Source organism: Oncorhynchus gorbuscha, linkage group LG14, assembly GCF_021184085.1.
Source record: "Oncorhynchus gorbuscha isolate QuinsamMale2020 ecotype Even-year linkage group LG14, OgorEven_v1.0, whole genome shotgun sequence".
Lineage (NCBI taxonomy): Eukaryota > Metazoa > Chordata > Actinopteri > Salmoniformes > Salmonidae > Oncorhynchus > Oncorhynchus gorbuscha.
Genome location: NC_060186.1, coordinates 4,352,688 through 4,378,355, shown reverse-complemented (window position 1 = coordinate 4,378,355; position 25,668 = coordinate 4,352,688). Strand labels below are relative to the sequence as shown.

Here is a 25,668-nt window from a genome sequence, read left to right as displayed (position 1 = left end):
TGCATACAATTTAGTCAGTTTTCAGTTCCCGCCTTCATCCGTCTTTCCAGACGATTGGGAGACGGGACTCCTGTATCCGCCTGGTCAGCGGTTTGGGAGACGCGTCTCCTGTTCCCGCCAGGTCAGCCGTTTGGGAGATGGGACTCCTGTACCCGCCTGGTCAGATGTTTGGGAGACGGGTCTCCTGTACTTTCCTGGTCAGATGTTTGGGAGACGGGTCTCTTGTACCCGCCTGGTCAGCGGTTTGGGAGACGCGTCTCCTGTTCCCGCCAGGTCAGCCGTTTGGGAGATGGGACTCCTGTACCCGCCTGGTCAGATGTTTGGGAGACGGGTCTCCTGTACTTTCCTGGTCAGATGTTTGGGAGACGGGTCTCTTGTACCCGCCTGGTCAGCCGTTTGGGAGACGGGTCTCTTGTACCCACCTGGTCAGCCGTTTGGGAGACGGGTCTCCTGTACCCGCCTGGTCAGCTGTTTGGGAGACGGGTCTCCTGTATCCAATTATCATTCTTCTCTGTTTCCTGATCTCACAGCTATAATGTGTAAATAACACAGAACACCCTTTGGAGATGGAACATCAAGTTCCTGTTAGTTTCTCTAAGTTTCCAAACACTGATTTTTGAGCACATGTTGCAACACCATCCACAAATCCCCAGCAGCTCACACACCGCTACAGCATAACTTATTTCCCCTTTCCGACCCAACCGACCAAACCAGACGACAGAAAATAAAATGGCCCCTCACACACAGGAAATTATTTTGTCTTTCTGAGTCTTCTGGGAGTGTAAAAGGTCGCCGCCGGAGCTGTGTTGAGACAAGCTCGTTTTAGAGCAGGCTGAACATGGTCTATCAGGGAAGGCAGGGTTTATCCTGCGCTGAGATCACCTCGTTGTAGAGCAGGGTGAACATGGTCTATCAGGGAAGGCAGGGTTTATCCTGCACTGAGATCACCTCGTTTTAGAGCAGGCTGAACATGGTCTATCAGGGAAGGCAGGGTTTATCCTGCGCTGAGATCACCTCGTTGTAGAGCAGGGTGAACATGGTCTATCAGGGAAGGCAGGGTTTATCCTGCACTGAGATCACCTCGTTTTAGAGCAGGCTGAACGTGGACTATCAGGGAAGGCAGGGTTTATCTAGCGCTGAGATCACCTCGTTTTAGAGCAGGCTGAACATGGTCTATCAGGGAAGGCAGGGTTTATGCAGCGCTGAGATCACATCATGCATTAATAAAAACATTGAGGAGAAGGATACAATTTAGAGACCCAGAGCCTCAGAGTCTCAGAGCATCAGAGCCCCAGAGCCTCAGAGCCCCAGAGCCCCAGAGCCTCAGAGCCTCAGAGCCCCAGAGCTTCAGAGCCCAGAGCCTCAGAGCCTCAGAGCCCCAGAGCCTCAGAGCCCCAGAGCCCCAGAGCCTCAGAGCCCCAGAGCCTCAGAGCCACAGAGCCACAGAGCCCCAGAGCCTCAGAGCCCCAGAGCCTCAGAGCCACAGAGCCCCAGAGCCTCAGAGCCCCAGAGCCTCAGAGCCACAGAGTCCCAGAGCCGAGCGGGGAGCTGGAAGGCATATCTTGTCTATCCTGTCCAGTTTTCTTGTCTGTAGATGGAGTATCACTTACGTGCCTAAGATAACCCCCATGAAAACACGCAAACAGGCACGGACACACACACACACACACAGATCTAATCACAGACATGGGTTTTATTTTCAACCTTCAGTAGTGCATGTGGTGTGAAATTCAAGTGTGCCTTTAAAGCCTTCAAATCATTGATTCTGAGAGAGACTACATTCCTGCTTCTACTAGGGAGCCATTTGTGACACAGCCCCTGTACATTGTAAAGTAAATGATTCACTCCATTCAATTAAGCCCCTAAAGCTCCAGCAGCTTCATCCTCTGCTAGGTAGCTTCTTCCTGGTCCTGTGGAGCGTAACAGACTCATTGTTTCCCCCCAGGTCTCAGAGGGACAGGATCACAGCTGCTACACATGCTCTGCTTTTTATTCTGCCCTGCCTGGATTACAATGGTAGAGGGGTGAGAGGGCGCAGACACACACACACACACACACACACACACACACACACACACACACACACACACACACACACACACACACACACACACACACACACACACACACACACACACACACACACACACACACACACACACACGAACGCATGCACACATATACACACACACACACACACACGCACACACGCACACACGCACACACACACACACGCACACACACATGCACGAACGCATGCACACATACACACACACACGTACACACACACAGACATACACACGTACACACACACACACACAGACATACACACACACACACACACACACACACACACACACACACACACACACACACACACACACACACACACACACACACACACACACACACACACACACACACACACACACACACACACACACACACGCACAAACGCATGCACACATACACACACACGTACACACACACAGACATACACACGTACATACGTACACACACACACACACACACACACACACTGGTGACGGGGTGAGGGGAGTGCCTTGGCGTTTCATAGGCGCGTGGCATTTTATTCAGCGTTGACACACATTAGGAGAGGGGTGAGGTGGGTGCCTTGGCACGTAGCACAAGCTCCTCCACCCCCCCCACCTCACCCCACACACTCCTCTAACTCTCCTCAGGCATGCCAATACCCTTCCGCAGGACCGTGACTCATACTAAGTAGCTGTAGAGCTTGTTGGTGTGTCTCCTGCCTTCTGTCTCCCTGGCCTGTCTGGCACAATGTGTCCAGATTCTCTCTGTTCCACAGCCTGCGAACTAATGGCCCTTGTTCTCCTCCTCTCCGAAACATAGTTATGGTAATAAGGATTCTGGGTATTATCACTGTTTTCTCTCCAGGCATCTTCATTAGCCCCAGATGACACAAGTTGCCAGGAAAAGATACAGAGAGAGACGCATTTAGTCAATGTGTTTTTAAACTTGCGGATAATAGCTGTTATTTGACAGCCAGATAATTCCTATGATCAGTTGTTGGATTGTTGTCAAGTGGCAGGCGATCATCTGGTTTACTTCTGATCGATTAGTGATGGATCACGGAGACCTGCAGGGATTATAAACCATCAATTATACTCTCATCGCCCTGACAACCACTTTACATTCTAACTACCCTGCTTGCTGAAAATCCATATGTCATGCTTACTGCAATCTCCTCTCTGGTGTCTATACAGCTGGCCCCTGTCATGCTTACTGCAATCTTCTCTCTGGTGTCTATACAGCTGGCCCCTGTCATGCTTACTGCAATCTCCTCTCTGGTGTCTATACAGCTGGCCCCTGTCATGCTTACTGCAATCTCCTCTCTGGTGTCTATACAGCTGGCCCCTGTCATGCTTACTGCAATCTCCTCTCTGGTGTCTATACAGCTGGCCCCTGTCATGCTTACTGCAATCTCCTCTCTGGTGTCTATACAGCTGGCCCCTGTCATGCTTACTGCAATCTCCTCTCTGGTGTCTATACAGCTGGCCCCTGTCATGCTTACTGCAATCTTCTCTCTGGTGTCTATACAGCTGGCCCCTGTCATGCTTACTGCAATCTCCTCTCTGGTGTCTATACAGCTGGCCCCTGTCATGCTTACTGCAATCTCCTCTCTGGTGTCTATACAGCTGGCCCCTGTCATGCTTACTGCAATCTCCTCTCTGGTGTCTATACAGCTGGCCCCTGTCATGCTTACTGCAATCTCTTCTCTGGTGTCTATACAGCTGGCCCCTGTTATGCTTACTGCAATCTCCTCTCTGGTGTCTATACAGCTGGCCCCTGTCATGCTTACTGCAATCTCCTCTCTGGTGTCTATACAGCTGGCCCCTGTCATGCTTACTGCAATCTCCTCTCTGGTGTCTATACAGCTGGCCCCTGTCATGCTTACTGCAATCTCTTCTCTGGTGTCTATACAGCTGGCCCCTGTCATGCTTACTGCAATCTCCTCTCTGGTGTCTATACAGCAGGCCCCTGTCATGCTTACTGCAATCTCCTCTCTGGTGTCTATACAGCTGGCCCCTGTCATGCTTACTGCAATCTCCTCTCTGGTGTCTATACAGCAGGCCCCTGTCATGCTTACTGCAATCTCCTCTCTGGTGTCTATACAGCTGGCCCCTGTCATGCTTACTGCAATTTCCTCTCTGGTGTCTATACAGCAGGCCCCTGTCATGCTTACTGCAATCTCCTCTCTGGTGTCTATACAGCTGGCCCCTGTCATGCTTACTGCAATCTCCTCTCTGGTGTCTATACAGCAGGCCCCTGTCATGCTTACTGCAATCTCCTCTCTGGTGTCTATACAGCTGGCCCCTGTCATGCTTACTGCAATCTCCTCTCTGGTGTCTATACAGCTGGCCCCTGTCATGCTTACTGCAATCTCCTCTCTGGTGTCTATACAGCTGGCCCCTGTCATGCTTACTGCAATCTCATTTCTGGTGTCTATACAGCTGGCCCCTGTCATGCTTACTGCAATCTCCTCTCTGGTGTCTATACAGCTGGCCCCTGTCATGCTTACTGCAATCTCCTCTCTGGTGTCTATACAGCTGGCCCCTGTCATGCTTACTGCAATCTCCTCTCTGGTGTCTATACAGCAGGCCCCTGTCATGCTTACTGCAATCTCCTCTCTGGTGTTCATATAGGGGCCCCCGGACTCTATAGGGGACACTAGAGGGTTGTACTGTGAGTGAGAGGGCCTTGTTCAGTGTGCTCCGACAAAACCTGGGTCCCAATATGATGTGTCCATACTAGCATACCCCTGCAATGTCCTCTCTGGTGTTCATATAGGGGCCCCCGGACTCTATAGGGGACACTAGAGGGTTGTACTGTGAGTGAGAGGGCCTTGTTCAGTGTGCTCCGACAAAACCTGGGTCCCAATATGATGTGTCCATACTGGCATACCCCTCCGAATGCCCCAATACATTGACGCTGAAGTTCTACGCTAGTGTAGACAGAGGACTAGATACACAAAGCAAGGGTTATGTGTGTTTCAGATTGACTCGCTTCAAATCAGGAAGTGCCTGTCCTTCCACATCTCATACTGTAACTAGCCTGGTGAGGTCGTGGTGAGGTCTTCATTCTGGATACATTGGAAAGTCAGTATTAACCTGTATTAAAAGGTCAAATCCTACAGTACAGTATTCTAGTTCCTGGTATTAACCTAAAGGTCAAATCCTACAGTACAGTATTCTAGTTCCTGGTATTAACCTGTATTAAAAGGTCAAATCCTACGGTACATAGTACTAAAAACATGTTCTCTCCATCAGCTCTCTGATTCCACCTGCAGTGTTACTGGGAATCCCCACCCTCTACCTGCAGGGTTACTGGGAATCCCCACTCTCTACCTGCAGGGTTACTGGGAATCCCCACCCTCTACCTGCAGGGTTACTGGGAATCCCCACTCTCTACCTGCAGGGTTACTGGGAATCCCCACCCTCTACCAGCATGGTTACTGGGAATCCCCACTCTCTACCTGCAGGGTTACTGGGAATCCCCACTCTCTACCTGCAGGGTTACTGGGAATCCCCACTCTCTACCTGCAGGGTTACTGGGAATCCCCACTCTCTACCTGCAGGGTTACATGTTATACTGGTGAATGAGGACCCAAACGCGACTTGGCGAAAACAGAGTCTTTAATCCAGTAAAGTAAATCTACAATCATAAAGCATAATTCCACTCGTAATGATGAGAACAGACTGGAGACTCGATCATGAATTGCAGGTTGCCTCGGGAAGGCACTTGAACGTAGCAGACTCAGACACCTGCTCACCACGCAGCATCTGAGGGAAACACGACACGACAGGGCGATACACAGACACAGCACGGTGAACAATAGACAAGGATCCGACAGGGCAGAAACGGAAAACAAGGGGAGAAATAGGGACTCTAATCAGGGAAAAAGATAGGGAACAGGTGTGGGAAGACTAAATGATTGATTAGGGGAATAGGAACAGCTGGGAGCAGGAACGGAACGATAGAGAGAAGAGAGAGAGGAAGGGAGAGAGAAAAAGGGGAACGAACCTAAAAAAGACCAGCAGGGGAAAACGAACAGAGGGAAAAGCAAAATGACAAGACAATAAGACAAAACATGACAGTACCCCCACTCACCGAGCGCCTCCTGGCGCACTCGAGGAGGAATCCTGGCGGCAACGGAGGAAATCATCAATAAGTGAACGGTCCAGCACGTCCCGAGACGGAACCCAACTCCTCTCCTCAGGACCGTAACCCTCCCAATCCACTAAGTATTGGTGACCCCGTCCCCGAGAACGCATGTCCATGATCCTACGTACCTTGTAAATAGGTGCGCTCTCGACAAGGACGGGAGGGGGGAGGGAAGACGAACGGGGGTGCGAAGAAAGGGCTTGACACAGGAGACATGGAAGACAGGATGGACGCGACGAAGATGTCGCGGAAGAAGCAGTCGCACAGCGACAGGATTGACGACCTGGGAGACACGGAACGGACCAATGAACCGCGGAGTCAACTTACGAGAAGCTGTCGTAAGAGGAAGGTTGCGAGTGGAAAGCCACACTCTCTGGCCGCAACAATACCTTGGACTCTTAATCCTACGTTTATTGGCGGCTCTCACAGTCTGTGCCCTGTAACGGCAAAGTGCAGACCTCACCCTCCTCCAGGTGCGCTCACAACGTTGGACAAACGCTTGAGCGGAGGGAACGCTGGACTCGGCAAGCTGGGATGAGAACAGAGGAGGCTGGTAACCCAGACTACTCTGAAACGGAGATAACCCGGTAGCAGACGAAGGAAGCGAGTTGTGAGCGTATTCTGCCCAGGGGAGCTGTTCTGCCCAAGACGCAGGGTTTCTGAAAGAAAGGCTGCGTAGTATGCGACCAATCGTCTGATTGGCCCTCTCTGCTTGACCGTTAGACTGGGGATGAAACCCGGAAGAGAGACTGACGGACGCACCAATCAAACGACAGAACTCCCTCCAAAACTGTGACGTGAATTGCGGGCCTCTGTCTGAAACGGCGTCTAACGGGAGGCCATGAATTCTGAACACATTCTCGATGATGATTTGTGCCGTCTCCTTAGCGGAAGGAAGTTTAGCGAGGGGAATGAAATGTGCCGCCTTAGAGAACCTATCGACAACCGTAAGAATCACAGTCTTCCCCGCAGACAAAGGCAGACCGGTAATGAAGTCTAGGGCGATGTGAGACCATGGTCGAGAAGGAATGGGGAGCGGTCTGAGACGACCGGCAGGAGGAGAGTTACCTGACTTAGTCTGCGCGCAGTCCGAACAAGCAGCCACGAAACGGCGGGTGTCACGCTCCTGAGTCGGCCACCAAAAGCGCTGGCGAATAGACGCAAGAGTGCCTCGAACACCGGGATGACCAGCTAACTTGGCAGAGTGAGCCCACTGAAGAACAGCCAGACGAGTGGAAACAGGAACGAAAAGGAGGTTACTAGGACAAGCGCGCGGCGACGCAGTGTGCGTGAGTGCTTGCTTAACCTGTCTTTCAATTCCCCAGACTGTCAACCCGACAACACGCCCATAAGGAAGAATCCCCTCGGGATCAGTAGAAGCCACAGAAGAACTAAACAGACGGGATAAGGCATCAGGCTTGGTGTTTTTGCTACCCGGACGGTAAGAAATCACAAACTCGAAACGAGCGAAAAACAACGCCCAACGAGCTTGACGGGCATTAAGTCGTTTGGCAGAACGGATGTACTCAAGGTTCTTATGGTCTGTCCAAACGACAAAAGGAACGGTCGCCCCCTCCAACCACTGTCGCCATTCGCCTAGGGCTAAGCGGATGGCGAGCAGTTCGTGGTTACCCACATCATAGTTGCGTTCAGATGGCGACAGGCGATGAGAAAAATAAGCGCAAGGATGAACCTTATCGTCAGACTGGAAGCGCTGGGATAGAATGGCTCCCACGCCTACCTCTGAAGCGTCAACCTCGACAATGAATTGTCTAGTGACGTCAGGAGTAACGAGGATAGGAGCGGACGTAAAACGTTCTTTTAGAAGATCAAAAGCTCCCTGGGCGGAACCGGACCACTTAAAACACGTCTTGACAGAAGTAAGAGCTGTGAGAGGGGCAGCAACTTGACCGAAATTACGAATGAAACGCCGATAGAAATTAGCGAAACCTAGAAAGCGCTGCAACCCGACACGTGACCTTGGAACGGGCCAATCACTGACAGCTTGGACCTTAGCGGAATCCATCTGAATGCCTTCAGCGGAAATAACGGAACCGAGAAAAGTAACGGAGGAGACATGAAAAGAGCACTTCTCAGCCTTCACGTAGAGACAATTCTCTAAAAGGCGCTGGAGAACACGTCGAACGTGCTGAACATGAATCTCGAGTGACGGTGAAAAAATCAGGATATCGTCAAGATAGACAAAAACAAAGATGTTCAGCATGTCTCTCAGAACATCATTAACTAATGCCTGAAAAACAGCTGGCGCATTGGCGAGACCAAACGGCAGAACCCGGTACTCAAAATGCCCTAACGGAGTGTTAAACGCCGTTTTCCACTCGTCCCCCTCTCTGATGCGCACGAGATGGTAAGCGTTACGAAGGTCCAACTTAGTAAAGCACCTGGCTCCCTGCAGAATCTCGAAGGCTGATGACATAAGGGGAAGCGGATAACGATTCTTAACCGTTATGTCATTCAGCCCTCGATAATCCACGCAGGGGCGCAGAGTACCGTCCTTTTTCTTAACAAAAAAGAACCCCGCCCCGGCCGGAGAGGAAGAAGGCACTATGGTACCGGCGTCAAGAGACACAGATAAATAATCCTCGAGAGCCTTACGTTCGGGAGCCGACAGAGAGTATAGTCTACCCCGAGGAGGAGTGGTCCCCGGAAGGAGATCAATACTACAATCATACGACCGGTGAGGAGGAAGGGAGTTGGCTCGGGACCGACTGAAGACCGTGCGCAGATCATAATAATAATAATAATAATATATGCCATTTAGCAGACGCTTTTATCCAAAGCGACTTACAATCATGATATTCCTCCGGCACTCCTGTCAAATCGCCAGGTTCCTCCTGAGAAGTGAGGACAGAAGAAATGGGAGGGATGGCAGACATTAAACACTTCACATGACAAGAAACGTTCCAGGATAGGATAGAATTACTAGACCAATTAATAGAAGGATTATGACATACTAGCCAGGGATGACCCAAAACAACAGGTGTAAAAGGTGAACGAAAAATCAAAAAAGAAATAGTCTCACTGTGGTTACCAGATACTGTGAGGGTTAAAGGTAGTGTCTCAAATCTGATACTGGGAAGATGACTACCATCTAAGGCGAACATGGGCGTAGGCTTGTCTAACTGTCTGAAAGGAATGTCATGTTTCCGAGCCCATGCTTCGTCCATGAAACAACCCTCAGCCCCAGAGTCAATCAAGGCACTGCATGTAGCACCCGAACCGGTCCAGCGTAGATGGACCGACATAGTAGTACAGGATCTAGATGAAGAGACCTGAGTAGTAGCGCTCACCAGTAGCCCTCCGCTTACTGATGAGCTCTGGCCTTTTACTGGACATGAATTGACAAAATGTCCATCAAATCCGCAATAGAGGCACAGGCGGTTGGTGATCCTCCGTTCCCTCTCCTTAGTCGAGATGCGAATACCTCCCAGCTGCATGGGCTCAGTCTCTGAGCCAGAGGAGGGAGATGGTTGCGATGCGGAGCAGGGAAACACCGTTGACGCGAGCTCTCTTCCACGAGCTTGGTGACGAAGATCTACCCGTCGTTCTATGCGGATGGCGAGAGCAATCAAAGAGTCCACACTGGAAGGAACCTCCCGAGAGAGAATCTCATCTTTGACCACTGCGTGGAGTCCCTCCAGAAAACGAGCGAGCAGCGCCGGCTCGTTCCAGTCACTAGAGGCAGCAAGAGTGCGAAACTCTATAGAGTAATCCGTTATGGATCGATCACCTTGGCATAGGGAAGCCAGGGCCCTAGAAGCCTCCCTACCAAAAACTGAACGGTCAAAAACCCGAATCATCTCCTCTTTAAAGTTCTGGTAATTGTTTGAACAATCAGCCCTTGCCTCCCAGATAGCTGTGCCCCACTCTCGAGCCCGGCCAGTAAGGAGTGAAATGACGTAAGCAACCCGAGCTCTCTCTCTAGAGTATGTGTTGGGTTGGAGAGAGAACACAATATCACACTGGGTGAGAAAGGAGCGGCACTCCGTGGGCTGCCCGGAGTAGCAAATTAACCCTAGGTTCCGGAGGCTCGGCAGGCCAGGAAGTAACAGGTGGCACGAGACGAAGACTCTGGAACTGTCCAGAGAGGTCGGAAACCTGAGCGGCCAGGTTCTCCACGGCATGGCGAGCAGCAGACAATTCCTGCTCGTGTCTGCCGAGCATGGCTCCTTGGATCTCGACGGCAGTGTTACGAGCGTCTGTAGTCGCTGGGTCCATTCTTTGGTCGGATCCTTCTGTTATGCAGGTGAATGAGGACCCAAAAGCGACTTGGCGAAAACAGAGTCTTTAATCCAGTAAAGTAAATCTACAATCATAAAGCATAATTCCACTCGTAATGACGAGAACAGACTGGAGACTCGATCATGAATTGCAGGTTGCCTCGGGAAGGCACTTGAACGTAGCAGACTCAGACACCTGCTCACCACGCAGCATCTGAGGGAAACACGACACGACAGGGCGATACACAGACACAGCACGGTGAACAATAGACAAGGATCCGACAGGGCAGAAACGGAAAACAAGGGGAGAAATAGGGACTCTAATCAGGGAAGATAGGGAACAGGGTGGGAAGACTAAATGATTGATTAGGGGGAATAGGAAACAGGGACTCTAATCAGGGAAAAGATGGGAACAGGTGTGGGAAGACTAAATGATTGATTAGGGGAATAGGAACAGCTGGGAGCAGGAACGGAACGATAGAGAGAAGAGAGAGAGGAAGGGAGAGAGAAAAAGGGGAACGAACCTAAAAAGACCAGCAGGGGGAAAACGAACAGAGGGAAAAGCAAAATGACAAGACAATAAGACAAAACATGACATTACTGGGAATCACTCTTCCATCCACTGCAGTGTTTCAAGGCCACTGGGGTATATAGTCAGTCAACACACAGCCCTACTCTTCCATCCACCGCAGTGTTTCAAGGCTACTGTGTGGGTGTAACAGTATAACTTTAAGCCGTCCCCTCGCCCATACCCGGGAGGGAACCAAGAACCCTCCGCTCACATCAACATCAGTCACCCATGAAGCATCGTTACCCATCGCTCCACAAAAGCCGCGGGGGAACAACTACTTCAAGGTCTCAGAGCTAGTGACGTCACCGATTGAAACGCTATTAGCGCGTACCACGGCTAACTAGCTAGCAGCTTCACATCCGTTACATGGGCGAAGGACAGGGCCTTTTCACATCCGTTACATGGACGAAGGACAGGGCCGTTTCACATCCGTTACATGGACGAAGGACAGGGCCGCCATTTCACATCCGTTACATGGGCGAAGGACAGGGCCATTTGAAATGAGAGATATTTCACATCAATAGAAAAGAGCAGGTCTAGGTGAGCCTCTAACGTCTCCCAGTGACTCAACCAACGTGGTCCTATACTTGTACAGTAACTGTACGAACACACAGAGCCTCTTCAGAAAGGATTCACACCCCGTGGCGTTTCCCTACATTTAGTTTCAATTACAGCCTGAATTTAAAACGGATTACATTTAGATATTGCGTCACTTGTCTACAAACAGTTCCCCGTAACGTCAAAGTGGAATTATGTTTACAAAATAATAATAAAGATGTAAAAACTGAAATGTCTTGAGTCAATAAAGTATTCCACCCCTTTGTTAATTAAGGCAAGCCTGAATAAGTTCAGGAGTCAAAATGTACAAGTCAGATAATATGTTGCATGGACTCAGTCTGTGTGCACTGATGTTGTACAACACCATATTTTAATGACTACCCCATAGCTGTGCTCCACACATACAATTATCTGTAAGGTCCCTCAGTCGAGCAGTGAATTTCAAGCACCGACTCAACGACAAAGACGAGGGAGGTTTTCCAACGCCTCGCAAAGAAGGGCACCTATTGGTAGATGAGTAAAAAATCAAACATAGAATATCCCTTTGAGCCTGGTGAAGTTATTAACTACACTTTGGATGGTGTATCAGTACACCCAGTCACTACAAAGATACAGGCGTTCTTCCTAACTTAGTTGACGGAGAGGAAGGAAACCGCTCAGGGATTTCACCATGAGGCCAATGGTGACTTTAAAACAGTTACAGAGTTTAATGACTGTGATAGGAGAAAACTGAGGATGGATCAACAACATTGAATTTACTCCACAACACCGACCTAAATCACAGAGGGAAAAGAAGCCTTTACAGAATAAAACATATTCCAAAACACGCTTCCTGTTTGCAATATGACAATAAAGTAATAATGCAAAATATTTGTCAGAGAAATGGACTTTGTCTCCTGAATACAAATGGAGGTGGCTGCATCATATTATGGGTATGCTTGTCATCGGCAGGGATTAGGGAGTTCTTTAAGATAAAAATAAATGGATCAGGACCTATCATAAGGACAACAAAAGAATGTTACTCTGATCTTCTGAAAGAGACATTTTTTCATGTTTCTTTAGACCCGTCTAGAATAATGGATTTATTGTGGTGCTGCAGGCTGTATTACATGGATTTATTGTGGTGCTGCAGGCTGTATTACATGGATTTATTGTGGTGGTGTAGACTATATTACATGGATTTATTGTGGTGGTGTAGACTATATTACATGGATTTATTGTGGTGGTGTAGGTAGACTATATTACATGGATTTATTGTGATGGTGTAGACTATATTACATGGATTTATTGTGATGGTGTAGGTAGAATATATTACATGGATTTATTGTGATGGTGTAGGTAGAATATATTACATGGATTTATTGTGATGGTGTAGACTATATTACATGGATTTATTGTGATGGATTTATTGTGGTGGTAGACTATATTACATGGATTTATTGTGGTGTGCAGTGGTGTAGACTATATTACATGGATTTATTGTGATGGTGTAGACTATATTACATGGATTTATTGTGGTGGTGTAGACTATATTACATGGATTTATGGTGTGGTGCTATATTGCATGGATTTATTGTGATGGTGTAGACATGGATTTATTGTGATGGTGTAGACTATATTACATGGATTTATTGTGATGGTGTAGACTATATTACATGGATTTATTGTGATGGTGTAGACTATATTACATGGATTTATTGTGATGGTGTAGACTATATTACATGGATTTATTGTGATGGTGTAGGTAGACTATATTATATGGATTTATTGTGGTGGTGTAGGTAGACTATATTGCATGGATTTATTGTGATGGTGTAGACTATATTACATGGATTTATGGTGTAGACTATATTACATGGATTTATTGTGTAGGTAGACTATATTACATGGATTTATTGTATGGTGTAGACTATATTACATGGATTTATTGTGATGGTGTAGACTATATTACATGGATTTATTGTGGTGGTGTAGACTATATTACATGGATTTATTGTGATGGTGTAGACTATATTACATGGATTTATTTATTGACTATATTACATGGATTTATTGTGGTGTGGGTAGACTATATTACATGGATTTATTGTGATGGTGTAGGTAGACTATATTGCATGGATTTATTGTGATGGTGTAGACTATATTACATGGATTTATTGTGATGGTGTAGGTAGACTATATTACATGGATTTATTGTGGTGGTGTAGACTATATTACATGGATTTATTTATACATGGATTTATTGTGATGGTGTAGACTATATTACATGGATTTATTGTGATGGTGTAGACTATATTAGACTATATTACATGGATTTATTGTGGTGGTGTAGACTATATTACATGGATTTATTGTGGTGGTGTAGACTATATTACATGGATTTATTGTTGGTGTAGACTATATTACATGGATTTATTGTGATGGTGTAGACTATATTACATGGATTTATTGTGATGGTGTATGGATTTAGACTATATTACATGGATTTATTGTGATGGTGTAGACTATATTACATGGATTTATTGTGATGGTGTAGACTATATTACATGGATTTATTGTGGTGGTGTAGACTATATTACATGGATTTATTGTGATGGTGTAGACTATATTACATGGATTTATTGTGGTGGTGTAGACTATATTACATGGATTTATTGTGGTGGTGTAGACTATATTACATGGATTTATTGTGGTGGTGTAGACTATATTACATGGATTTATTGTGGTGGTGTAGACTATATTACATGGATTTATTGTGATGGTGTAGACTATATTACATGGATTTATTGTGTGGTGTAGACTATATTACATGGATTTATTGTGGTGGTGTAGACTATATTACATGGATTTATTGTGGTGGTGTAGACTATATTACATGGATTTATTGTGGTGGTGTAGACTATATTACATGGATTTATTGTGATGGTGTAGACTATATTACATGGATTTATTGTGATGGTGTAGACTATATTACATGGATTTATTGTGATGGTGTAGACTATATTACATGGATTTATTCTGACTTTTTGAATTGTAGATGCTCTGAAGGACTGCATCAGCTTGTAGGCTATGTGTGGAAGCCAGGAGATGCGAAATGTGGTTTACTCACCAGTTGAGCACAAAGCTGTTGTGAAATTTCACGTGATGGATCAATAAAGTTATTTAATATTGACTCACCGGTTGAGCAGAAAGTTGTTTCCATGTGAAGGAACAATAAAGTTCTGTTTCCCTGTGAGGGAACAATAAAGTTCTGTTTCCCTGTGAGGGAACAATAAAGTTGTGTTTCCCTGTTTAGGGAACAATAAAGTTCTGTTTCCCTGTTTAGGGAACAATAAAGTTCTGTTTCCCTGTGAGGGAACAATAAAGTTCTGTTTCCCTGTTTAGGGAACAATAAAGTTCTGTTTCCCTGTTTAGGGAACAATAAAGTTCTGTTTCCCTGTGAGGGAACAATAAAGTTCTGTTTCCCTGTGAGGGAACAATACAGTGCTGTTACAAATGACTCACCGGTTGAGCAGGAAGCCATTGTCGCTGCAGGTGAGAGCCTCCAGGAGAACCTTCTTCTCTGAGATGGCTGTTGTGGAGTGGAACTTCATCCAGATGAACTCCCACACGTCCTCATCCATCAGAGACACGCCTGTACAGTACACTATGTCACGCACGTTGGGAGGGATCCTGCAGGGAAGGGTACACACACCACACACACGCAAACACGCATACAAGCAGGCACACACACAAACCAATTACATTACCAATTCCATTCTCCTTTAAACTACTACAATAACATTAGTATTCAGTATTTCCTGCTGTTTGTGTCAGTCGGTTTCTTTTCAGCTCTTCCTCACTTTATCATTTCTAACCTCAAAGGATTTTTACCCTGATTAAACAAAGGTTAACAAATCAATACCAAGCGGACCAGAATCCTCAGAGAAGTCAAATAGATTGACTATCTAACAGTGTTGTGTAAACAGAGTGTAAACAGAGTGTATATTAGCTAGGAACAGAGCCCTTAAACAGAGTGTAAACAGAGTGTATATTAGCTTGGAACAGAGCCCTTAAACAGAGTGTAAACAGAGTGTAAACAGAGTGTATATTAGCTTGGAACAGAGCCCTTAAACAGAGTGTAAACAGAGTGTATATTAGCGTTGAACAGAGCCCTTAAACAGAGAGTAAACAGAGTGTATATTAGCGTTGAACAGAGCCCTTAAACAGAGTGTAAACAGAGTGTAAACAGAGTGTATATTAGCTTGGAACAGAGCCCTTAAACAGAGTGTAAACAGAGTGTATATTAGCGTTGAACAGAGCCCCTAAACAGAGTGTATATTAGCGTTGAACAGAGCCCTTACAGAGTGTAAACAGAGTGTATATTAGCGTTGAACAGAGCCCTTAAACAGAGTGTAAACAGAGTGTAAACAGAGTGTATATTAGCTTGGAACAGAGCCCTTAAACAGAGTGTAAACAGAGTGTATATTAGCTTAAACAGAGTGTATATTAGCGTTGAACAGAGCCCTTAAACAGAGTGTATATTAGCGTTGAACAGAGCCCTTAAACAGAGTGTAAACAGAGTGTATATTAGCGTTGAACAGAGCCCTTAAACAGAGAGTAAACAGAGTGTATATTAGCTTGGAACAGAGCCCTTAAACAGAGTGTAAACAGAGTGTATATTAGCTAGGAACAGAGCCCTTAAACAGAGTGTAAACAGAGTGTATATTAGCGTTGAACAGAGAACAGAGCCCTTAAACAGAACAGAGCCCTTAAACAGAGTGTAAACAGAGTGTATATTAGCGTTGAACAGAGCCCTTAGTAAACAGAGTGTATATTAGCTTGGAACAGAGCCCTTAAACAGAGTGTAAACAGAGTGTATATTAGCAGAGTGTATATTAGCTTAGGAACAGAGCCCTTAAACAGAGTGTAAACAGAGTGTATATTATAGGAACAGAGCCCTTAAACAGAGTGTAAACAGAGTGTATATTAGCTAGGAACAGAGCCCTTAAACAGAGTGTAAACAGAGTGTATATTAACGTTGAACAGAGCCCTTAAACAGAGTGTAAACAGAGTGTATATTAGCGTTGAACAGAGCCCTTAAACAGAGTGTAAACAGAGTATATTGCTTATAAACAGATTAAACAGAGTGTATATTAGTTGAACAGAGCCCTTAAACAGAGAGTGTAAACAGAGTGTATATTAACGTTGAACAGAGCCCTTAAACAGAGTGTAAACAGAGTGTAAACAGAGTGTATATTTGCTTGGAACAGAGCCCTTAAACAGAGAGTAAACAGAGTGTATATTTGCTTGGAACAGAGACCTTAAACAGAGAGTAAACAGAGTGTATATTTGCTTGAACAGAGCCCTTAAACAGAGCGTTGAACAGAGCCCTTAAACAGAGTGTAAACAGAGTGTATATTAGCTTGGAACAGAGCCCTTAAACAGAGTGTAAACAGAGTGTATATTAGCGTTGAACAGAGCCCTTAAACAGAGTGTAAACAGAGTGTATATTAGCGTTGAACAGAGCCCTTAAACAGAGTGTAAACAGAGTGTATATTAGCTTGGAACAGAAACGTTGTTTGTGGGGTTCACATCTCAGCGAGGCACAATAATGTTGTAGACATTATACTACTATACTTATATATTAAACTAGAGAAATGGGTTGCGTTTTTTATCAATGGCAGAACATGCTCCATCTCTACAGTGCCTTGCGAAAGTATTTGGCCCCCTTGAACTTTGCGAACTTTTGCCACATTTCAGGCTTCAAACATAAAGATATAAAACTGTATTTTTTTGTGAAGAATCAACAACAAGTGGGACACAATCATGAAGTGGAACGACATTTATTGGATATTTCAAACTTTTTTAACAAATCAAAAACTGAAAAATTGGGCGTGCAAAATTATTCAGCCCCTTTACTTTCAGTGCAGCAAACTCTCTCCAGAAGTTCAGTGAGGATCTCTGAATGATCCAATGTTGACCTAAATGACTAATGATGATAAATACAATCCACCTGTGTGTAATCAAGTCTCCGTATAAATGCACCTGCACTGTGATAGTCTCAGAGGTCCGTTAAAAGCGCAGAGGGCATCATGAAGAACAAGGAACACACCAGGCAGGTCCCAGATACTGTTGTGAAGAAGTTTAAAGCCGGATTTGGATACAAAAAGATTTCCCAATCTTTAAACATCCCAAGGAGCACTGTGCAAGCGATAATATTGAAATGGAAGGAGTATCAGACCACTGCAAATCTACCAAGACCTGGCCGTCCCTCTAAACTTTCAGCTCATACAAGGAGAAGACTGATCAGAGATGCAGCCAAGAGGCCCATGATCACTCTGGATGAACTGCAGAGATCTACAGCTGAGGTGGGAGACTCTGTCCATAGGAAAACAATCAGTCGTATATTGCACAAATCTGGCCTTTATGGAAGAGTGGCAAGAAGAAAGCCATTTCTTAAAGATATCCATAAAAAGTGTTGTTTAAAGTTTGCCACAAGCCACCTGGGAGACACACCAAACATGTGGAAGAAGGTGCTCTGGTCAGATGAAACCAAAATTGAACTTTTTGGCAACAATGCAAAACGTTATGTTTGGCGTAAAAGCAACACAGCTCATCACCCTGAACATACCATCCCCACTGTCAAACATGGTGGTGGCAGCATCATGGTTTGGGCCTGCTTTTCTTCAGCAGGGACAGGGAAGATGGTTAAAATTGATGGGAAGATGGATGGAGCCAAATACAGGACCATTCTGGAAGAAAACCTGATGGAGTCTGCAAAAGACCTGAGACTGGGACGGCGATTTGTCTTCCAACAAGACAATGATCCAAAACATAAAGCAAAATCTACAATGGAATGGTTCAAAAATAAACATATCCAGGTGTTAGAATGGCCAAGTCAAAGTCCAGACCTGAATCCAATCGAGAATCTGTGGAAAGTACTGAAAACTGCTGTTCACAAATGCTCTCCATCCAACCTCACTGAGCTCGAGCTGTTTTGCAAGGAGGAATTGGAAAAAATTTCAGTCTCTCGATGTGCAAAACTGATAGAGACATACCCCAAGCGACTTACAGCTGTAATCGCAGCAAAAGGTGGTGCTACAAAGTATTAGCTTAAGGGGGCTGAATCATTTTGCACGCCCAATTTTTCAGTTTTTGGTTTGTTAAAAAAGTTAGAAATATCCAATAAACGTCGTTCCACTTCATGATTGTGTCCCACTTGTTGTTGATTCTTCACAAAAAAATACAGTTTTATATCTTTATGTTTGACGCCTGAAATGTGGCAAAAGGTCGCAAAGTTCAAGGGGGCCGAATACTTTCGCAAGTCACTGTATATAGTGTGTCTATAGTTTACTCACACAGGTAAAAAAAAACACGAAATGAAAGCGTTTAGAAATGGACTGTTTTGCTTCAATGGCGATGCTAATGTTAAAATGTCCTGGGGGGTTGTTGTGAGTTGAGCACAATTACATTTGTTTTTAACTGACAAAAAATAGTTTTCGATGCTCCATTGATGAAAACGGCATCAGCATGTCAGACCAACGCGTTTTTTGTCTCAGCTCAAAGTACCCAGAAATAATACAGGACTGTATTTTGTGTGACGTCGTAAAAATCAACCAACACGTCCATGATTTGATAACCAATCAGGTTGTCTGAATCCTGTACCTGATTGTGTCCATCTATTAACATGTTAAAAACCCTCATGGGTGACTCCACAGGTGATGTTGTCAATATGTTAAGAGGTTGTTTGTTGAAACGTTGCTTCCAGGTTGCGTCCACAGGTCCATGATGTTTCTGCTCCCTGTGATGTTATAGTTGCGTCCACAGGTCATGATGTTGAGTTGTCCACAGGTCCATGATGTTGTAGTTGCGTGTCCATGATAGTTGCGTCCACAGGTCCATGATGTTGTAGTTGCGTCCACAGGTCCATGATGTTGTAGTTGCGTCCACAGGTCCATGATGTTGTAGTTGCGTCCACAGGTCCATGATGTTCCACAGGTCCATGATGTTGTAGTTGCGTCCACAGGTCCATGATGTTGTCCATGAGTTGCGTCCACAGGTCCACAGGGTCCATGATGTTGTAGTTGCGTCCACAGGTCCATGATGTTGTAGTTGCGTCCACAGGTCCAGTTGCGTCCACAGGTCCATGATGTTGTAGTTGCGTCCACAGGTCCATGATGTTGTAGTTGCGTCCACAGGTCCATGATGTTGTAGTTGCGTCCACAGGTCCATGATGTTGTAGTTTCCACAGGTCCATGATGTTGTAGTTGCGTCCACAGGTCCATGATGTTGTAGTTGCGTCCACAGGTCCATGATGTTGTAGTTGCGTCCACAGGTCCATGATGTTGTAGTTGCGTCCACAGGTCCATGATGTTGTAGTTGCGTCCACAGGTCCATGATGTTGCGTCCACAGGTCCATGATGTTGTGTCCACAGGTCCATGAGGTCAGGTCCATGATGTTGTAGTTGCGTCCACAGGTCCATGATGTTGTAGTTGCGTCCACAGGTCCATGATGTTGTAGTTGCGTCCACAGGTCCATGATGTTGTAGTTGCGTCCACAGGTCCATGATGTTGTAGTTGCGTCCACAGGTCCATGATGTTGTAGTTGCGTCCACAGGTCCATGATGTTGTAGTTGCGTCCACAGGTCCATGATGTTGTAGTTGCGTCCACAGGTCCATGATGTTGTAGTTGCGTCCACAGGTCCATGATGTTGTAGTTGCGTCCACAGGTCCATGATGTTGTAGTTGCGTCCACAGGTCCATGATGTTGTAGTTGCGTCCACAGGTGTGATGTTGTAGTTGTCCACAGGTCCCACAGGTCCATGATGTTGTAGTTGCGTCCACAGGTCCATGATGTTGTAGTTGCGTCCACAGGTCCATGAGTTTGCGTCCACAGGTCCATGATGTTGTAGTTGCGTCCACAGGTCCATGACAGGTCCATGCGTCCACAGGTCCATGATGTTGTAGTTGCGTCCACAGGTCCATGATGTTGTAGTTGCGTCCACAGGTCCATGATGCGTCCACAGGTCCATGATGTTGTAGTTGCATCCACAGGTCCATGATGTTGTAGTTGCGTCCACAGGTCCATGATGTTGTAGTTGCGTCCACAGGTCCATGATGTTGTAGTTGCGTCCACAGGTCCATGATGTTGTAGTTGCGTCCACAGGTCCATGATGTTGTAGTTGCGTCCACAGGTCCATGATGTTGTAGTTGCGTCCACAGGTCCATGATGTTGTAGTTGCGTCCACAGGGTCCACAGGTCATGATGTTGTAGTTGCGTCCACAGGCTGCGTCCCTGTGATGTTGTAGTGAAAACCCAAAGTCATACTGAGCAGACATGTCCTGCACCACCGATAACTTAACGGTCCTTAAGTATCTTGTCCATCCTGAAATCCAAGCCTAAGATAGGGGTTCCTATTATAATGACTGGACTGGGGATTGAACCGGGAAAAGTCTAGCTGTTTCTCAGGCTGTAGTAAAAAAAAACTGAAAATCCATAATGATGTGTCATGGGACGCTGGGCTTTTCATGCACTATATTTCTACAATAGATTGAGAGCATGACATTTTCTGGCTCTCGAGAGGAATCAAGGCTTTGGAGAAAGTTTACTATAGCAAGACCTTACTGAGCAAAACACTTCTGCTGACTGGGTCCATGGCACACAGGGGGTTTGGGAGAGCCTCGGGAATCTACACTCTAGCATAGTTTCCCCAACGCAATCTAAGGTAGAAATGCAGCTTGTGGAAAAAGCCCCCCCCCTCCAAAAATCCTGAATTACCTAGTGTGTGGTCAAAGTGTGATAGAGACAGAGACATAATGACTAAAGACACAATTACTGCTCTCTCTCTCCATGCAGTCTTTCACAACGATGACGGAAATAATTAACTTTCTAGGCCACGATGTTCCCTAATATTCACATTCAGTCTTTCATTCCGACTCTACAAATGATGGATGATGTAGTGATGGTAAAACAGAGACGGAGAGAGCAGAGCGCCAGATCAAGAGCTCTACTGGCAGCTCTCCCTGGTACAAGAGCTACTGTAGGTTAAATCACTGCAGGTTACACTTTAGGAAACCAAGTGTCAGTGTTTTTACAGTGAAAGGTGACTCTCTCTCTATGTTTCTCACTGTCTCTCTCTCTCTGTATCTCTCTCTATATATATGCATCTCTCTCTCTCTCTCTCCCTCTCTCTCTCTCTCTCTCTCTCTCTCTCTCTCTCTCTCTCTCTCTCTCTCTCTCTCTCTCTCTCTCTCTCTCTCTCTCTCTCTCTCTCTCTCTCTCTCTCTCTCTCTCTCTCTCTCTCTCTCTCTCTCTCTCTCTCTCTGTCCCTCCCTCCTCCCTCCCTCCCTCCCTCCCCCTCCCTCTCTCTCTCCTCTTTATAGATGGAGATAGTGTGAGGAGGATACAGGAAGATGTGGACCACACCAGGTATGAGCGTTCCACATTAACACTGCTGAGCTCAGCCGTCACACATTACTGCCTTGATCATAAAGCCATGTGGCGAGGGCAGTGGGGTTTTATGAAGAGCTTATGGTTTAAGATGGGGAGTTTTTGACTTGGTCTGCATCCCAAATGGCACCCTATTCCCCTATGGGCCCTGGTCAAAAGTAGTGCACTATAAAGGGAATAGGGTGCCAGCCCTGGTCTAAAGTAGTGCACTATAAAGGGAATAGGGTGCCAGCCCTGGTCTAAAGTAGTGCACTATAAAGGGAATAGGGTGCCATTTGGGAGCATGGAGTTTTTTAAGTACACTATCAGAGGCTACGGGGCCTATAGACAGATACAACTAGTCTCTTTCCAACCTTTCACCGCTGTGTCTTGGGGCTCCCCGAGGGGCGCAGCGGTCTAAGGCATCTCAGTGCTGAGAGGCGTCATTACAGACCCTGGTTGGATTCCAGGCTGTACCACAACCGGCCCGTGATTGGGAGTCCCATAGGACAGCGCACAGTTGGTCCAGCGTCGTCCGGGTTTGGGTTTGACCGGGGTAAGACGTCATTGTAAAATAAGAATTTGTTCTTAACGGACTTAAATTAAAAAATAATAATAATGTTAGAAGTCAACACAGGCCAATTCTCACATCGGCAGATTTTCAGCCTAGTCAGCTCAGGGATTCAAACCAGCAACCTTTCGGTTACTGGCCCAACGCTCTTAAGCACTAAGCTATCTGCCATCCATGGTCCATCTCACCAACGAACAGAAGATTTTGTGTTTTCAACTCACTCACATGCGTTCAGTGCACACATACAGTGTGTTGGGCAGTACTGCTGACATCAATGGACTCAGATACAGTATCTTCACTACGTCCTATCTTAGTTTATTCTGTATTATTCTGAAGGAAAACGCAGAGAACCAATCAGACCCTGGATCATTAGACAGTGTTCCTGAAGGAATACGCAGAGAACCAATCAGACCCTGGATCATTAGACAGTGTTCCTGAAGGAATATGCAGAGAACCAATCAGATCCTGGATCATTAGACAGTGTTCCTGAAGGAATATACAGAGAACCAATCAGACCTTGTAGGGTGTAATGAGGGATGTTTGTATCATAGCGGAGATGAAGAGAGTGTTGTTATCAACACGTCTGTGTAGAGGTGGGGGGCCATTGTTGTGGATGTTGTTGTTTGTGTTGCCGAGAGCAACAGGTGGAGGGATTAGACAAGGGATATATTCTGTTTCAATGGACACTTGGCGTTTGAAACATCGATATTGGCAAGGTTGTCCAACGTGCCGAACACGTGCAGAACACAAATCTATGTCAGGCCCACTGGGATTCAACAATGGGACATTCTTCTCTGTAAAAAGGAGCTATAAAACGGAGTGTGACTATAAGCTTCTTTCAGATGAAGAGAGGAGAGCTGCTTGGTGATATCTGAAGAGGAGAGGAGAGCTGCTTGGTGATATCTGAAGAGGAAAGAGGAGAGCTGCTTGGTGATATCTGAAGAGGAAAGAGGAGAGCTGCTTGGTGATATCTGAAGAGGAGAGAGGAGAGCTGCTTGGTGATATCTGAAGAGGAGAGAGGAGAGCTGCTTGGTGATATCTGAAGAGGAAAGAGGAGAGCTGCTTGGTGATATCTGAAGAGGAGAGAGGAGAGCTGCTTGGTGATATCTGAAGAGGAGAGAGGAGAGCTGCTTGGTGATATCTGAAGAGGAGAGGAGAGCTGCTTGGTGATATCTGAAGAGGAGAGAGGAGAGCTGCTTGGTGATATCTGAAGAGGAGAGGAGAGCTGCTTGGTGATATCTGAAGAGGAGAGAGGAGAGCTGCTTGGTGATATCTGAAGAGGAGAGGAGAGCTGCTTGGTGATATCTGAAGAGGAAAGAGGAGAGCTGCTTGGTGATATCTGAAGAGGAAAGAGGAGAGTTGCTTGGTGATATCTGAAGAGGAAAGAGTAGAGCTGCTTGGTGATATCTGAAGAGGAGAGATGAGAGCTGCTTGGTGATATCTGAAGAGGAGAGAGGAGAGCTGCTTGGTGATATCTGAAGAGGAAAGAGGAGAGCTGCTTGGTGATATCTGAAGAGGAGAGATGAGAGCTGCTTGGTGATATCTGAAGAGGAGAGAGGAGAGCTGCTTGGTGATATCTGAAGAGGAAAGAGGAGAGCTGCTTGGTGATATCTGAAGAGGAAAGAGGAGAGCTGCTTGGTGATATCTGAAGAGGAAAGAGGAGAGCTGCTTGGTGATATCTGAAGAGGAAGAGGAGAGCTGCTTGGTAAGGATATCTGACCAGTGTCTTCCAAGTGAATCTGTCTTGGTGATATCTGAAGAGTAAGTGTGAGAGCTGCTTGGTGATATCTGTGAGGCCCAAGAGGAGAGCTGCTCTGGTGATATCTGACCAATCTGAAAGAGGAGAGCTGCTTGGTGATATCTGAACTGATTTAAATAAGAGCTGCTTTTTGATATCTGCCTAAAATGAGAAATCTAACTGCCTGTAGCTCAGGATCTGAAACAAGGAGATGCATTTCTTGGTGATATCTGAAGAGGAAACACTTTGAGAGCTGCTTGGTGATATCTGAAAGAATGTAGGAGAGGATAAGCTAGCTCTGGTGATATCTGAAGAGGAGAGAGGAGAGCTGCTTGGTGATATCTGAAGAGGAAAGAGGAGAGCTGCTTGGTGATATCTGAAGAGGAAAGAGGAGAGCTGCTTGGTCTTATTAGGTTCTTTCCCTTGTCTATCCAAGTGAATCTGTCCTCCTATCTATGTCCAGCTATGTGTGAGTCTCAACCGTTCCTGGTCCCAGCTGTTCCTGGGCCCTAATCAATCATTTAGTCTTCCCGCACTCTGTTCCGGATCCTTTTCTGAAAGAGTCCCTATTTCTCCCTATACAGTGGTGAACTGATTTAAATAAGGATTCACCGTGCTTTGTTTGTGCCTAAAATGACTTCCCCAAATCTGTTGTCCTCAGATGCTGCGTGACCTGAAGCAGGTGTCTGAGTCTGTTTGGTTCAAGTTTGAGGCAACCTGCTGTGGAAATGTTCAAATGAATCTCCAGTTTGTCACATTAGATCTGGTGAAAGTTGTGTTTTTTGATTGTATTTACTTTACTGGATTAAAACTCTGTATTATGTCCTCTATTCACCTGCATGACAGGTGCAGTGTATGTGCAAAGTTTTAGACTGATCCAATGAACATTGTATTTCTGCTCAAAATGTTGTATCAAGACTGCACAAATGGGCCTAATTGGTTTATTAATACATTTTCAATATTGTTCCATAATTGTGCACTCTCCTCAAACAATAGCATGGCATTCTTTCACTGGAATAGCTACTGTAAATTGGACAGTGCAGTTAGATTTACAAGAATTTAAGCTTTCTGCCCATATAGATATGTCTATGTACTGGGATTTATTTTTTTGTTACTTACAACCTCATTCTAATCACATTAGCCTACGTTAGCTCAACTGTTCCATGTGTGTGTGTGGGGAGGGGGGGGGGGACTGGGTGTCATTTAGATGCTGTCTTCTGTACCTGTTCTTGTTGCTGGAGATCCAATCAGAGATGAGCGACACTGCTTGGCGGTGACAGTGTTTGTTCCCGAAACTACATGCCAGCATGATCACCTCTCTCTGCAGCTCTCTGTCCATGAGACAGAGTGAGAGAGGGAGGGAGTGTGAGG

The 25,668-nt window shown here is 46.0% G+C and overlaps 1 protein-coding gene across 1 annotated transcript in view; it reads right to left on the bottom strand.

Moving 5' to 3' along the window:
- LOC123995854 (thyrotropin-releasing hormone-degrading ectoenzyme-like) overlaps positions 1-25,668 on the bottom strand; it is a gene marked incomplete at its 5' end in the record, with an annotated part of 45,973 nt that overhangs the window by 10,147 nt on the left and 10,158 nt on the right. The window contains 2 exon segments of the mRNA XM_046299534.1: positions 15,082-15,249; positions 25,521-25,628. Of these exon segments, the coding sequence (XP_046155490.1) occupies positions 15,082-15,249; positions 25,521-25,628 (276 nt within the window).